Here is a 14,210-nt window from a genome sequence, read left to right on the forward strand (position 1 = left end):
TGAAACTAATAACCATGCCTTAAAAATAAACTTAAAACAAATAATACGATATAATAGAATAAAATCTAAGCGCACGTACAAAAAAATCACATGGACACACACATGCATAGCTTTTCTAAGCTCCCATTTTCTTCTCATATTTCTCCTGTATGGGAACCATATATTTTTGCTCATTTACCCATTATATAGCTGCCTTGTCAATTAACTATCAACCTAAAAAAGAAAAAAATAGACATCACCCCAAGTTCAAAATCTACCCAGAGCAACATTCCCTTTTTAATGTCCTTTTGTCCTAGAAGACTGCCAGAAATAAATTTCCCCCCAACTAGGACTATTCAAAGCCTTCAGAAGCATGACTCCTTTACAGTCCAATTTCCTTCAGAAAACTAACTGTATATCAGCCCTGCCATACAGAACATAAGTTACTGACTCTCAGGTTACCTTCACCTCGGTGGAGCTAATTTAAACTATGGCCCTGATAGTCAGTTGGACCTGCCAATTACAAAGTTATTCAAGATCTCCTCTTCTCCTACTTTCCCTTGATTTATCCCTCCACCCACCCCTTTAGAGGAACTAAATTTATATTTTTCATTTTATTTACCATTAAGGATTATAATTATTTACTTTCATATTTTTCATATATTTTATACTGTCTCAGTTCAATACATTTGTCCAATATTTGTCGTAAAAGCAAAATTTGAAAAGCTATATTTATCTTATAAGCAGAATTCACTTGAAACATTGAAGGAAAGCTTATTTTAAATATTGCAAAATGGTTTTTTGGTTTTGAATACTTACTCTGGTCATAAAGAGTTGTTATAATGATGAAATTAAAAGCCCACAAAGGTAAACTTATGGGTTTTTAATTCTTATGAAAGCCAAATTTGGAATCCGGTATTTTTTATTAAATCTACGAAAGAATGCTTTAAAAATCTTGGGGAAATGTGTCTTTAGAGGGTCCTTATCATTTGTAAGTCTGACAATTATGTTTTATAAAGTCAGTTGGATACCATTAGATCATTCCAAGTTTCACTTCCATGTCTTGTGTTTTTATCATCAGGCAATGTCAGCAGTACTGTGCTGTGGCCCTGTCTTCGACAATGTGGGCCTTTCCCCAGATGGCTACCTATATAAATGGCTTGACAACATTCTGGCTTGTCAAGATTTACGAGTAAGTATAGGCAAAAATACATTGGTTTTAAATGTCTTCTGTGTTCTGCCTCGGTTGAGTTACTGAGATGTATAAGCATTGTTCACCATACAACCTCTTCACACATTAGCCATACAAATATAGATTTATGTGTTGTTCACTTTACACTATGATACATCAAGATAAAAAAGACAGTAACATTTATCAAAATTGCCCATAAGCTGGGTCATAAAGCAAATCTCAAAAAAGGTCACATTAGTGAAATGATAGACTATGTTCTCTAATCAGAGTAGCATTAAGTTGGTATTCAATTCGATAACAAAAAGATAATTTTTAAAAATACTTCCTGATAACCAGTGAGTTGAAGAATAGATTACTATGGAAACTGGAAAATATTTTTAACTGAAGAATAATGAAAGTACTATATACTAAACTTGTGGGCTGTAAAGCCTTTCTTAGAATGAAATGCATAGCCCTAAACACATATATAAGGGGACTTCAAAAAGTTTTGTGGAAGAATAGAATTAAAAGATAAAAATTTTAAAAATATATACTTTATTTATTAACGTTATCTCCATCAAGGTCAAGACATGTTTCGAAGTCTTTGCTTAATCCATGCCTAAAGAATCCATCCCAGAACTAAGTCCTAGAAACTTAACCACATCAGTGCCACCTTCTCTACATTATTAACTGAAGAAAATTGGGTGGCTTTTAAAGATTTTTTTAAGATTAGGAAACCAAAAGAAGTCAGAAGGAGCCAAGTCAGGACTGTAAGATGGATGCCTAATGATTTCCCATCAAATCTCTTGCAAAATTGCCCTCATTTGATGAGAAGAATGAGCAGGAGCATTGTCATGGTGAAAAAGGACTTTCTGGTATAGTTCTCCAAGATATTTTTCTGCTAAAGCGTTGGCTAACTTTCTCAAAACACTTTTATAATAGCAGATGTCATTGTTCTTTAGCCTTCCGGAAAGTCAACGAGTGACTTTCCTTGAGCACCCCAAAAATCTGTTGCCATAACTTTTGCTCTTGACTAGTCCACTTTTGCTTTGACTGGACCACTTCCATCTCTTTGTAACCGTTGTTTTTATTGCGCTGTTTTGAGGATAGCACTGGTAAAGCCATGTTCCATCCCCTGTTACAATTCTTTGAAGATCTATAGAGTCTTAATCCCATTTGTTGAAAATTGTCATTGAAAGCTCTGCTTGTCTACTGCTGATGAGTTTTGGTGCCCGTCACATGGAACATTTGCTAAAGTTTCATTTTTCAGTTAGGATTGTATAAGATGAACCAGTTGAGATGTCTGTGGTGTTGGTTATTGTGTCTGCTGTTGGTTATTGTTAATCATCAGTCCTTTTTAATTAGGGCACAAACTAAATGAATTTTTTCCTCACAAATTGGTATGGATGGTCTACCACTGGGGGCTTCATCTTCATCACCATCTTAAAACAGGTTATCTATTTGTAAACTGCTAATTTCTTTGGGAGAATTGCCCCTATACATTTTTTGTAAAGCAGCAATGATTTCCCTATTCTTCCACCCAAGCTTCACTATAAATTTGATGTTTGTACTTGCTTCAATTTCAGCTGAATTCATGTTACTCTGATGGGGGCTCTTTTCAAACTGATGTCTTCTCCTTCTTAGTGCCTCAAACTAAATTCTGTTCAGACATGTTATAACAAGTTAGCACAAGTTTATTTTGGTGCAAAAAAACATTTTAATCCATGAATAATTTTTTCATAATATACGTTTTCCACGAGCTTTTTGAAGACCCTCATATTAAAGAGAGAAAAGGCTGATTATCCATGACCTAAGCATTCATCACAAGAAGTTAGAAAAAGAATAGAATATCAAACTCAAAAACAGTACTATGAAGGAAATAATAGAAATAAGAGTAGAAATTAATGAAAGAGAAACAAATTAATGGTAGTGATCATTAAACCAAAAGTTGGACTTGTTACAATACTAAAAAAATTCACAAATACATGGCAAGTTCAATCAAGAAAGAGAGAGTGACTTTCTTTAAAGTGTTAAAAAAAAGAAAACTATAAAACCAGATGGCTTTACTAATGAATTCTACTGAGCATTTAAAGAACAAATTGCATGGATTCAATGCAAATTTTTAAAGAGAAAACAGATGAAAAGGAAATACGTCCCAGTACATTTTGTGAAACCAGAATAACCTTGATAATAAAACAAGAAAAGGTTGTAGCAAGAAAGAAAATTAAAAGTCAGTCTCATTCATGAGATTGTCTCTAATACATAGATACAAAACTTTAAATAAAATATTAGAAAATTGAATTTAGTGATATAGAAAAAACATGATTTACCATGGTCAAATTGTGTTTATTCAAGGACTGTCAGGTTGGTTAATATTCAAATGTCTGTCAGTTCATTCATATATTAACTATATTCACAGAATCTCAAAAACATGATTCAGATGCAAGAAAAGCATTTGATAAACTTCTTCATTTATTCAAGAGAAAAACTCCTGGCAAAACTACAAATAGAAAAGAACATCCTTAGTTTGACAAAAGGCACCTTGAAACAAAACACCTTATAAATACCATATTTAATATAAAATATGCAAACATCATATTTAATAGTTAATTTGAAAGTATTCTCTCTGAGATTAAAATGGCCAAGGAAGCTTACTGTCACCACCTCTATCAACATCATACTGGAGATCCTAGCCAATGCAGTAGGAAAGAAGAGATTATAAAGAATACTAAAACAGAAGTAAAACTCATTGTTCACAGGTGACACAATTGTGTGTGAAGGAAATTCCAACAAGTCTTTAGACAAAGTGTTGGAATTAATCAGTGAATTTAGCATGGTTGCCATATGAAAGGTCAAAATTAAAAATCAATTATATTTCAGTACAGCAACAATGAGGAGCTGGAAAAATAAAATTTTAATTATGCCACTTATAATGGCATTTTAAAATTAGGAATTAACATTAAATACTTAGGAATAAACCTAACAAAAATGTGCAAGGCCTCATACATAGGAATATGTAAGGCATTAATGAGAAAAATTAAATATCTAATAAATGGAAAAATATACCATGCTATTGAACTGGAAGATTCACTATTGTAAAGAAGTCATTCTCCTCCAGAATGGAGGACAATGCAATATGAAGACAATGCAATTCTAGTCAAAATCTGAGCAGGATATTTGTGACAGCTGGAAGTTCCTTTAAAAAAAAAAAATATATATATATATATATATGCAAAGGACCAGAAATAGCTAAGATGATTTTGAACAATATAATCAAAGTGAGAAGATTCACTTTAGCAGAAATCAATACTTATTATAAATGTATGGTCATTAAAACACTGAACTGTTGGCCAAGAATAAGTATATATACACCAAAGGAGTAGAATAGGGAGGCCAGAAAATTACCATGTATTATGTATATGCACACATGGTTTATTTCAAAGATGGCAGTGCAGAGCAATGAGAAAAATGGTTTTTTCCAATAAGTAATTTGGGGTCAGTTGGATAGCCTTACTAAATGAAAGAAAGAAAAAGAAATTTGACCCTTTCCTCACACTTTACTAAAGTTCATTGCAGGTGGATTGCAATCTAAATGTAACAGCTAAAATAATAGTCTCTAGAAAATAATCCAGAATATCTTCATCCCTGGGGTTACAGTAAGATTTCTTGAGCAGAATGCAAAAATTACTAACCCTAAGGAAGAACTAATAACTTTTGTTCACCAAAAGACACCATTAAGAGCATGAACAGGCTAGCCATAAAGTGAGAGATGTCTGTAATGCACAATCAGCAGAGGCTTCTTATCTAGAATATATAAAGGACTGCTACAAATAAATAAGATAAATACAGACTCAATAGAAAAATGAGCAAGAAACTTAAGCAGTTCACAGAAGAGGTTACCTAACTGACCAGTGAACATAAGAAAAGGTTCTCAAACTCATTAATAATCATGTGTCTTAGTCCATTCAGGCAGCTATAACAAAATATCATAGACTAGTGGCTTATCAACAACAGAAATTTCTCACAGTTTTGGAGGCCAAGAAGTCCAAGATTAAGGTGCTGGCAGATTTGTCTGGTGAGGGCCTTCTTCCTGGTTCATAGGCAGCAGTCTCTTGCTGTGTCCTCACTTGACACACGGGACAAGGGAACTCTCTGGGGTCTTTTTTATAAGGGCACTAATTTCATTCACAGGGGCTCCCCACCTCATGACCTAATCACCTCCTAAAGGCCCCACCTCCAAATACCACCACCTTGGGGGTTAAAATTTAAATGTGAATTGAGGGTTGGGAGGTTACAAACATTCAGGGGCCTATAGCATGAGGGAAATGCAAATTAAAGCCACAGGAGACAAAATTATATACCTATAATTCCATTTATATAGACCTGAAAAACTGCCCATACTAACCAGTAGTGCTAGAAGTCAGGATAGTGGTTTCTCCTGGGGAGGAAAGACAGGCTGGTGTTTAAGAGAGTGCCCAGGGGAGGGTTCAGTGGTGCTGGTAATATTCTGGTTTTTGACCTGGTGGTGATCATAGGAGGGTGTTAAAATAACTCATCATATACATAGGAATTATATACGATTTCTGTGTATTTTATACCTCAATATAACTTTCTAAAGCACAATAAAAGCTTGATTCTTCTCTCAAGTCTAACTTTTTAATGAAATGTTATTTTAAGTCATTTGCAATAATATCATCAGCTTTTATCTGCTGCGAATTACTTAAAGCCAGTTGGGGGGAACTAGGTGGAAGATGTTTGACCATCCAGTTAGAATATCACTCCCACCTAGGCCTAAACCCTGTAAGTAAAAAAAATGAAGAAGCCAGAATCTTGCCTTTTCAACCTGGTTCCAACTGGCAAGAAGAGTGAACAACTTTAGGAGGAGGCACTAGAATGTTACTTTTTTTTTTTTTTTTTTTTTGAGACAGAGCCTCACTCCTTTGCCGAGGCTGGAGTGCAGTGGCACCATCTCAGCTCACTGCAACCTCTGCCTCCCAAGTTCAAGTGATTCTTGTGCCTCAGCCTCCCCAGTAGCTGGGATTACAGGCACACACCACCATGTCCAGCTAATTTTGTATTTTTAATAGAGACAGGGTTTCACCACATTGGCCAGGCTGGTCTCAAACTCCTGACCTCAAGTGATGCGCCTGTCTTGGCCTCTCAAAGTGCTGGAATTACAGGTATGAGCCACCACTCCTGGCCAGAATGTTACTTTCTGAGGAGAAAGTAACATGTAGCCTCTAGGCACCAGCCTTCTCCTGGACAAATGTGCATATTCACTGACCATCTAGTATTTGAGAGTAGCTTCAGGAATCATCGATTCAGCATCCTATTAATGCTATCTAGTATGATTTTTTAATTAAAAAAAACTTTAGGACAAGTCTATTGAGACTGTATTTCTTTTTGAAAGTTAGGCTGCTAAGCTTCACACGGTATATTTAGTAACCAATCCTCATGGTCATATTTCCTCTGATTTTTTTCCTTAAGAGACTTTGTAGTAGGAATAGACATTGATACACAAGCATACTTCACATCTGCCACTATAATTATCACTATTCCTACCGGCATCAAAATCTTTAGGTGAGTGGCCACCCTGCATGCACAGTGGTAACATCAAATGATCAAATGATCCCCCACAATACTCTGAGCTAATACATAGAGGATATCCTTTTGTATATTGGATTTTTTAAACCAAATACATGTATTTTTCAGACATATTTTAAATGCAAAAAAAAATTGCCAATAAAGTCTTCGTCCCCCCCACCCCCTGCTTTTTTTTTTTTTTTTTTTTTTTTTGAGACCTAGTCTCACTCTGTCACCCAGGCTGGAGTGCAATGGCACGATCTCAGCTCACTGCAACCTCCACCCCCCAGGTTCAAGTGATTCTCCTTCCTCAGCCTCCTCAGTAGCTGGGACTACAGGTACATGCCACCACGCCCGGCAAATTTTTTCTATTTTTAGTAGAGATGGGGTTACACCATGTTGGCCAGGCTGGTCTCGAACTCGGTAATCTACCCACCTCGGCTTCCCAAAGTGCTGGGATTACGGGCATGAGCCACTGCGCCCGGCTACCCCTTTTCAGAGATAAAAATTGAGAATAGGTGGACACTATGTAACAGACTTACATGATCAAATTTGATGTATCCATTTCAGTTTTCAGTTGCGACATGATACTCTCTTGAAGAATATATGACATATAAATTAACCAAGATGAAAGCTCAGTCTTCCTTTCATTTTACCTAGTTTGTATTGACTAAGCTTTATCTGTGTCTTTCTCTAGAACATTCTTTCGTCAAATACAAATAATATTGATTTGCTCCATGTATTCAGGTGCATCAACTTGGCTGCGAAGTTGTTGTCTTGCTACTGGAACTTAATCCTGACCAAATAAATCTTTTTAATTGGGCAATTGACCGGTGCTACACAGGTTCCTACCAACTTGCATCTGGCTGCTTCAAAGCCATAGCAACTGTCTGCGGAAGCAGGTATGAATTTTTATAAGCAGTGATGAGTGGCAAGTATGTTTAGGGTTACCTTTTGTGATATGAATGATGGAGAGCTGACTGTTTTGCAACTCTATGAGCAAAGTAAATTATATGAGAATATAAAATTTTCTGTATGTCCCCAGCAGCTAAACTACTCCCTGTAAGGTTGCGGTTTCATTGGTTTTTTCTCATTTTATCAGGAAATGATTTGTTGTTACAGTACCTTTCTAATTGTGTGGAAATTCAGTCAGGTATTACAGCAGGATTTGAAAATGACAAAGAAGATACATTATAGGAATTAAAGGAATGTCTAGAAATGTTTGTAACGAGGGTGAACTATAGCCCATCAGCCATCTCTACAAAAAACCAAACCCAGGAAGTGGCCTAAAATTTTTAAATTCACTTTGTCAAAAACTTCAGAAAGGAAAAAAAGAAAAGAAAGTGTGGCGCCAAAGGTTCTATAGATTACACTTTTAAAACCATTGCCTTTGTTATATAAATTAGTTATTCAGTGTAGCCATTCAGCATAATTTATGTGCTGAAATAAGTTCATAGCTACGATGAAAGGGTTAATAAAGGTTCTCCAAGTTGCATAAGCTATTCCCAATAAAGAGCTTATGTATCAGAAAAATTGAGAGAAACCAACTTGTTTATTTTTGAAAATATTCATATAGACTGTCAACTTTCCTTTTTAATTAAATGTTGCACTTTAAATAGCTATCTTGTGCTACCAGATCAAGAGAATAAAAGTGAATTAGTTTTAAATTCCAATTGGTTAAAGGTCTAAGTTAATAAGAACAGTATTTTGGAAGACGTCTACTTTCAATAAACCTAAAATGAACATGCTATTTAGGGAGACAAGTTTCTCCTTAAAATTTTTATCTTTCTTTTATAAAGATAGTAGATAATATTTCATATCTAAAGCTTTCAGTAGTAGAGCTTTTATTATAGATTTTAATGTCCATAAAAGTTAGAACAAATGAATAAAACCTAAACTGCCTGATTTTCCATCAAGTTTTATTTCCTGTTATAAGCATTACTAAAAAATATACTTTAGGACATGACCAAAAGAACATTGTTACAAAAATCTGTTTCTCCAGAGTGCTTTTTTTTAATTTTCAGATATTTCAACATTCTAAAAATAAAGTTTCATTCACATGACCCATTGATTTTTAACAATATATTTAGAATCTATGACTTGGACTTCTTTCTTTGACAAAAATAAGTTTCACCTCTTCACTGCCCTTCTCCCAGTGAACTTGGCTTGAACTATCCTAATCAAATTTATTGCATTGCATGGCCATCTCACAAAATACTACACTGAATTTCTCTGAGTAAGTCTAGGTATTTTTCCTTAGGGAGCACAAATAAATGCTTAATAAATTTAGCAACATAGTCTCAATTTCAATAATATCTCTAGTCACAAAAATATTAGGTCATAAAACCTGCTATGTTCCAAGTATTTTTTAAGGTATCATTATACACTGTCTTGGTTTCTTAGACAAATACTGCATATCTACTTGCATTCACGACACTCATCTATTCTGAAGGAAGGGCAGAGGGCAGAAGAATACAATGGCTTGAACCCAACTGTCCAGATAGTGACCAGTGTTTCTGCCATTTCTCAACACAGGGCATGTTCAGAATTTAAAATTTCAGCTGTTGCCTAAATTTGCTCTTTCCACATAAATTCTCAGCCTGTGTAGTCTAGACGGGCCTCCAGAGAGGCTTGAGCAGTCATTGTGCTTGTGTTTGCAGTACTTTTTTCCAAAACCAATTGTGGTATTTTCAGCTCTTGCTTCATTCGTCTTCTGTAAGTTTGCATCTAAAAAGCAACTGAAGACCTTATGAAATATGTTTCTGAAAAGTCATATGCAAACTGAATTTTATTTTAAGTTTCTCAAACAAGTTATTTACACAGTAACTCCTACAAGTCATTTTCTAAAGCAAAGAATTCTTGTAAGATAAATAATGATCTCCTCCTTTTCAAATAGGAATTATCATCTCCGGGATTTATTTGTAGAGAATTATGACAGTTTATAAGCACATTTATTTATTAAGAAACCACTCATAATTGACTTTAAATTACCTGAAAGATTAAAATTTTTTAAATGTTCTTGTTGATTTAAATTTTCTATTTTAGCTTTAGAAAAGAGGATTTGCCATTTTTGTGTAATTAATACGTCAATGTTCATTAGCTGTGGCAATGGGGAAAAATGGTTCTCTACATCCTTCTTTTTGGTTATTTTTCCAGCAGTAATGGACTGTGTGTGAGTGTGAGTGTGTGTGTGTGTATGTGTGTGTGTGTGCATGTGCTGTGAACTTACTGTTCTCTAGTCAAAACTCTACAGCTATGCTATGCTATGACTCTGGTGATATTAGGAGATAGAAAGTCAGAACAGAACTTGAATAGGACCAAAGGAAATTAGGAAAAAGAAAGTGATGGTAGAACTGGCAGTATTAATTTTGCAAAATTTTTCATAAAATATGTTAACATATGTGATTAAAAGCTATTAGATACAGCTCACTACTAAAAGTTTAGTACAAAAAATTGCTTACTCGTTAGCCAACTTTAGTTCAAATAACTATTCGGCTTCTGTTTGTGTCCGTATTGATTTTTCCCTGACTTCAAATGAGGTTAGAATAAGATAGATAAGGAAATTGAGAAAGAAACTAAATGACTTTCCAAGGTTATAAATCAAGGTAAATTGTGTATTAAGAGTATAGGCCATTTCCAATCACTAGCTTAACGCACCAGAATTCTCTTTACATTTTAATTAAATACTGAAGAATTTCATTATTTTTACTTTTACCTTCCAACACACTCTTAAAACGTGTTTAATAGATGTTTTAGAATTGTTTGTAAGAACAAAGTGCAAAGTGTTGATTTTTCAATAATTTTGTTGGATTTATTTTTGGTGGTGGTTTGTGTTGGCATTGTTTGTATGTTTGTTTTTCTTTAAGTTAACTTTCTATAAATCTTCCTAATTTAAGTCAGGCTTAGCAAACTTGAATTCTTAGAAGTGAATGCCCATTTCTTCAGGGAATAATATCCATCTATCAACAAGGAAGACAAGCAAAGCTTATGATTCATAAATCCCAATCACACTCCCTAACTGATGATAAATAACCTTATTTGGTTGTGTCAGCCATCTGGAGTATTTTGGGAGAGCCGAGTTGGGAATCTGGGCTCCAGAAACATACTATCTTGGGTTCAAATCCTCACTCGACCTCTAATCAAGCTGTGTGTTCTTGAACAAATTACTGCAGATGCCTACCCGCTAGTGAAATACGGTTGATGACAGGGTTCGAGTAATGATGAAGCAAAAACAACCTCTTGGCCTAAGGCCTAACAAATGGTAAATACGCCATAAACGCTGTTATTCAATAGTTGTTGGAGGAGAACAGCTGTGAAGTAATCCCCTCTATTAACTAGTAAAATCTTTCTCTTCAGAATACCTCAGAGCCATCCTGAGCTTTGTAACGTAGTACTAGGTAAGCCAGAGCTAGCCGACATTTCCCAAATTCTTCAGTATCTCCTCTCTTCTAGAGAGTTTGATTTCTTCTTTACTTTTTGAGTCATATCTACCTCCCATATTTATTTTATCATTTGATTTTTATTTGGTGTGATCACAGCTGTCTTTATCTTTTACCCTTGCTCTGCCTATGCTGAACAATTAAATACTGAAAGGTATAAGATTCCATTGCTCAGCCTGTTTTCGACATCTAAGTACAGATACTTTCTTTGTACTCTTTTGCTTATTTGAAATCTCCTTCATTGTTTCCTCCTCTGGGTTTCTTTCATTTTCTGGATCTGTTATTCCTTTCAATGTTGTTGCTCATGAATCTCGTAGCTCATTCTTCAACAACAAAATAAATTCTCTAATTACAAGGTCAAGTGCATGACCCTGCCTAGTAAGAGGGAGGCTTTGTCTGCCCTTTTCCTGCCTTTAAATCTCCAGCGATTCAGCAATGTATTTGGCTCATATATATATACATATATATATAAATATTTGTATATATATAAATGTATTAGTATTAAATTCCAGTGTCAGAAGATGGAGACATAGGTAAAGCATCTCTGCTACTATAAGGCTCCGAAGGGAGTTTCCTTTCTACTTTTATAGGCAGAAAGGTCTGTTCCGAGATACAGCAGTTTGTAACAATTCCAAACTACACTGGCTATGAAATGCACTATTGTGGACTGTCTAGGAGACTGTGAGCATTGTGGAGAAGAGCTTGAATTCTTTGAAGTCAGATTTATCTAGGAGTCTGGACTCCACCACTTCTACATGACCTGAAGCAAGTACTTTTCTCTAGGCCTTGCATGCTTGTTGTGAAGATTAAATAATAAATCTAAGTAAAGGCCTTGGCACAGTACCTGGCACAAAGTAAGCACATGATAACATCAATGTCGCCCATCATTCAACATCGTTCTGACACTCATTATCATCACCACCATCATCTGGGGGTAGTTCCCCAATTTTTCATCAGACCCACCAAACAGACTGTGTTTATTTAAAAATACAAGTTACAGAAAAGTAATCATTTTGGAATAAAAATTAATAAACCTATTTTGGAGGGCAATATATCAGTATCTGCCAAAATTTTAAATGTGCCCTTTGACCGTGCATGACCTCTCTATGAATTTTTTCTAAAGAAAGGCCAGCACATTTGGTGTTTGTGGCACTATAATGAAAAAGTGAAAACAGTCTAAGTGTCTATAAATGCAAGTCAAAAGTTGGATTTCCCAGAAAACAGACTGAGATGGATATTTGAACGTGGGACATTTATTAGGGTGGGCCCTTGGGGTCAACATCTATGGGGAAATGAAGGAATTAGGACTGGAAGAGAAAAGAAACCTCAGTCATTCCCACTGGGGCTGCTGCTGGGGAACAGATATAACCTTGACCTAGGCAAACCTCTGGCTGAAGGCAGTTCCCAGAGAAGGCTTCAGATGGAGGATTCAGCTGCCATCAGTTTAGCTGGAGGATTGAGTGCCTCCATCCTGAAAGAAGGATCTAGGTGGCACACCACAGTACCCATTACAAGAGTAGTTGTTTAGGATATGTTCCTAAAATGTAATATGTGGCAGCTATTAGGAAGACTGAAGTAAGCCTTATAGTTCAGTGAAAAAGCAGATCATCAAACAGTACAGACAAGTGGTGTAATCACATTTACGTTTAAAACCCTGTGCATTGAAAGAGAGGTATTTTGATGCAAATGTTCATATATAGACTTGGAAGACAGCTGAAATATCAAAATGTTGACAGTAATTGCCTCTTGGATAAGAATAACAATTGGGCCAGGCGAGATGGTTCACTCCTGTAATCCCAGCACTTTGGGAGGCTGAGGCGGGCGGATCACGAGGTCAGGAGATCGAGACCATCCTGGCTAACACAGTGAAACCCCGTCTCTACTGAAAATACAAAAAATTAGCTGGGTGTGGTGGCGGGCGCCTGTAGTCCCAGCTACTTGGGAGGCTGAGGCAGAGAACTGCTTGAACCCAGGAGGCAGAGCTTGCAGTGAGCCAAGATCGCGCCACTGCATTCTAGCCTGGGAGACAGAGCGAGACTCTGTCTCAAAAAAAAAAAAAAAAAAAAGAATAACAATTGGGAGAATGAAAGGACATGAGATACTTCTACGTTTTATTCTATTCACCTACCTGCAAGCAACACCAACTTGCAGCCCTATAAGTGAACCATCTTCAGGGCGGACCCTCTAGCCCTATGTGTTACTTGAATCTTTTAGAAGAAAAATATGTCATGAAAATTAATATTCGAGTAATGTTAAAAGTAGAAAAACTTTTTCATGTGTTTAACCAATTCTTACTATAATTTCTCACTGAACTTAATGTAGAATGGGATGTATTCATAGTAGGACAGCCTTTCTGGAAGGGTGATAGTCTCATTCTGTTTTCTGTTGCCTATAACAGAATACCTTGATAATTTATAGAGAAAGCAATTTGTTTCTTACAGTTATAGAGACTAAGTGCACGGTCAAGGGGCCTCATCTGATGAGGGCCTTCTTGCTGATGGGGACTCTCTGCAGAGTCCTGAGATGGCTCAGGGCTTCACATGGCAGCAGAGTTGAGCATGCTAGCTTCTCTTCCTCCTCTTACAAAGCTGCTGGCCCCACTCCCATGATATGTGTCAATCCATTAATCCATGAATAGATTAACCCATTCACGAGGGCAGCCTCATGACCCAGTCACCACTTAAAGGTCTCACTTCTCAATACTGCCACATTGGGGATTAAACTTCAACATGAGTTTTGGTGGGGCAAACATTCAAACCAAAGCAGTGATTGTTCTAAAACAGAACTTCTTAGACGACGTAATTATTTGGAATCAAAAAAAGAATCCCAAGGAAAAACAACTAACATGTTTTTTCACCTTCAAGCTGTCTTTTTCTTCCTGAAGTTTGTTTGAAAATAAGTAGTAGTCACCCACCTTCTACATATAAACCATTCAATAGTTCAACTCAGCCAGGTGCAGTGGTTCACACCTGTAATCCCAACACTTTGGGAGGCCAAGTCAGGAGGATCCACCTGAGCCCAGGAGGTGAAGACAGCAG

At 36.0% G+C, this 14,210-nt stretch overlaps 1 protein-coding gene across 3 annotated transcripts in view; it reads left to right on the forward strand.

The window, feature by feature from the left end:
• Positions 1–14,210, forward strand: part of FRY (FRY microtubule binding protein) — a 274,917-nt gene that overhangs the window by 160,955 nt on the left and 99,752 nt on the right. For all 3 annotated transcript variants that reach the window (XM_037986846.2, XM_007960079.3, XM_073013220.1), the window contains exons 28-29: positions 1,061–1,171; positions 7,481–7,635. In XM_037986846.2, coding sequence (XP_037842774.1) covers positions 1,061–1,171; positions 7,481–7,635 — 266 coding nt within the window. The remainder of the gene's footprint in view (positions 1–1,060; positions 1,172–7,480; positions 7,636–14,210) is intronic.

The sequence above is a fragment of the Chlorocebus sabaeus genome, chromosome 3 (genome assembly GCF_047675955.1).
Source record: "Chlorocebus sabaeus isolate Y175 chromosome 3, mChlSab1.0.hap1, whole genome shotgun sequence".
Classification (NCBI taxonomy): domain Eukaryota; kingdom Metazoa; phylum Chordata; class Mammalia; order Primates; family Cercopithecidae; genus Chlorocebus; species Chlorocebus sabaeus.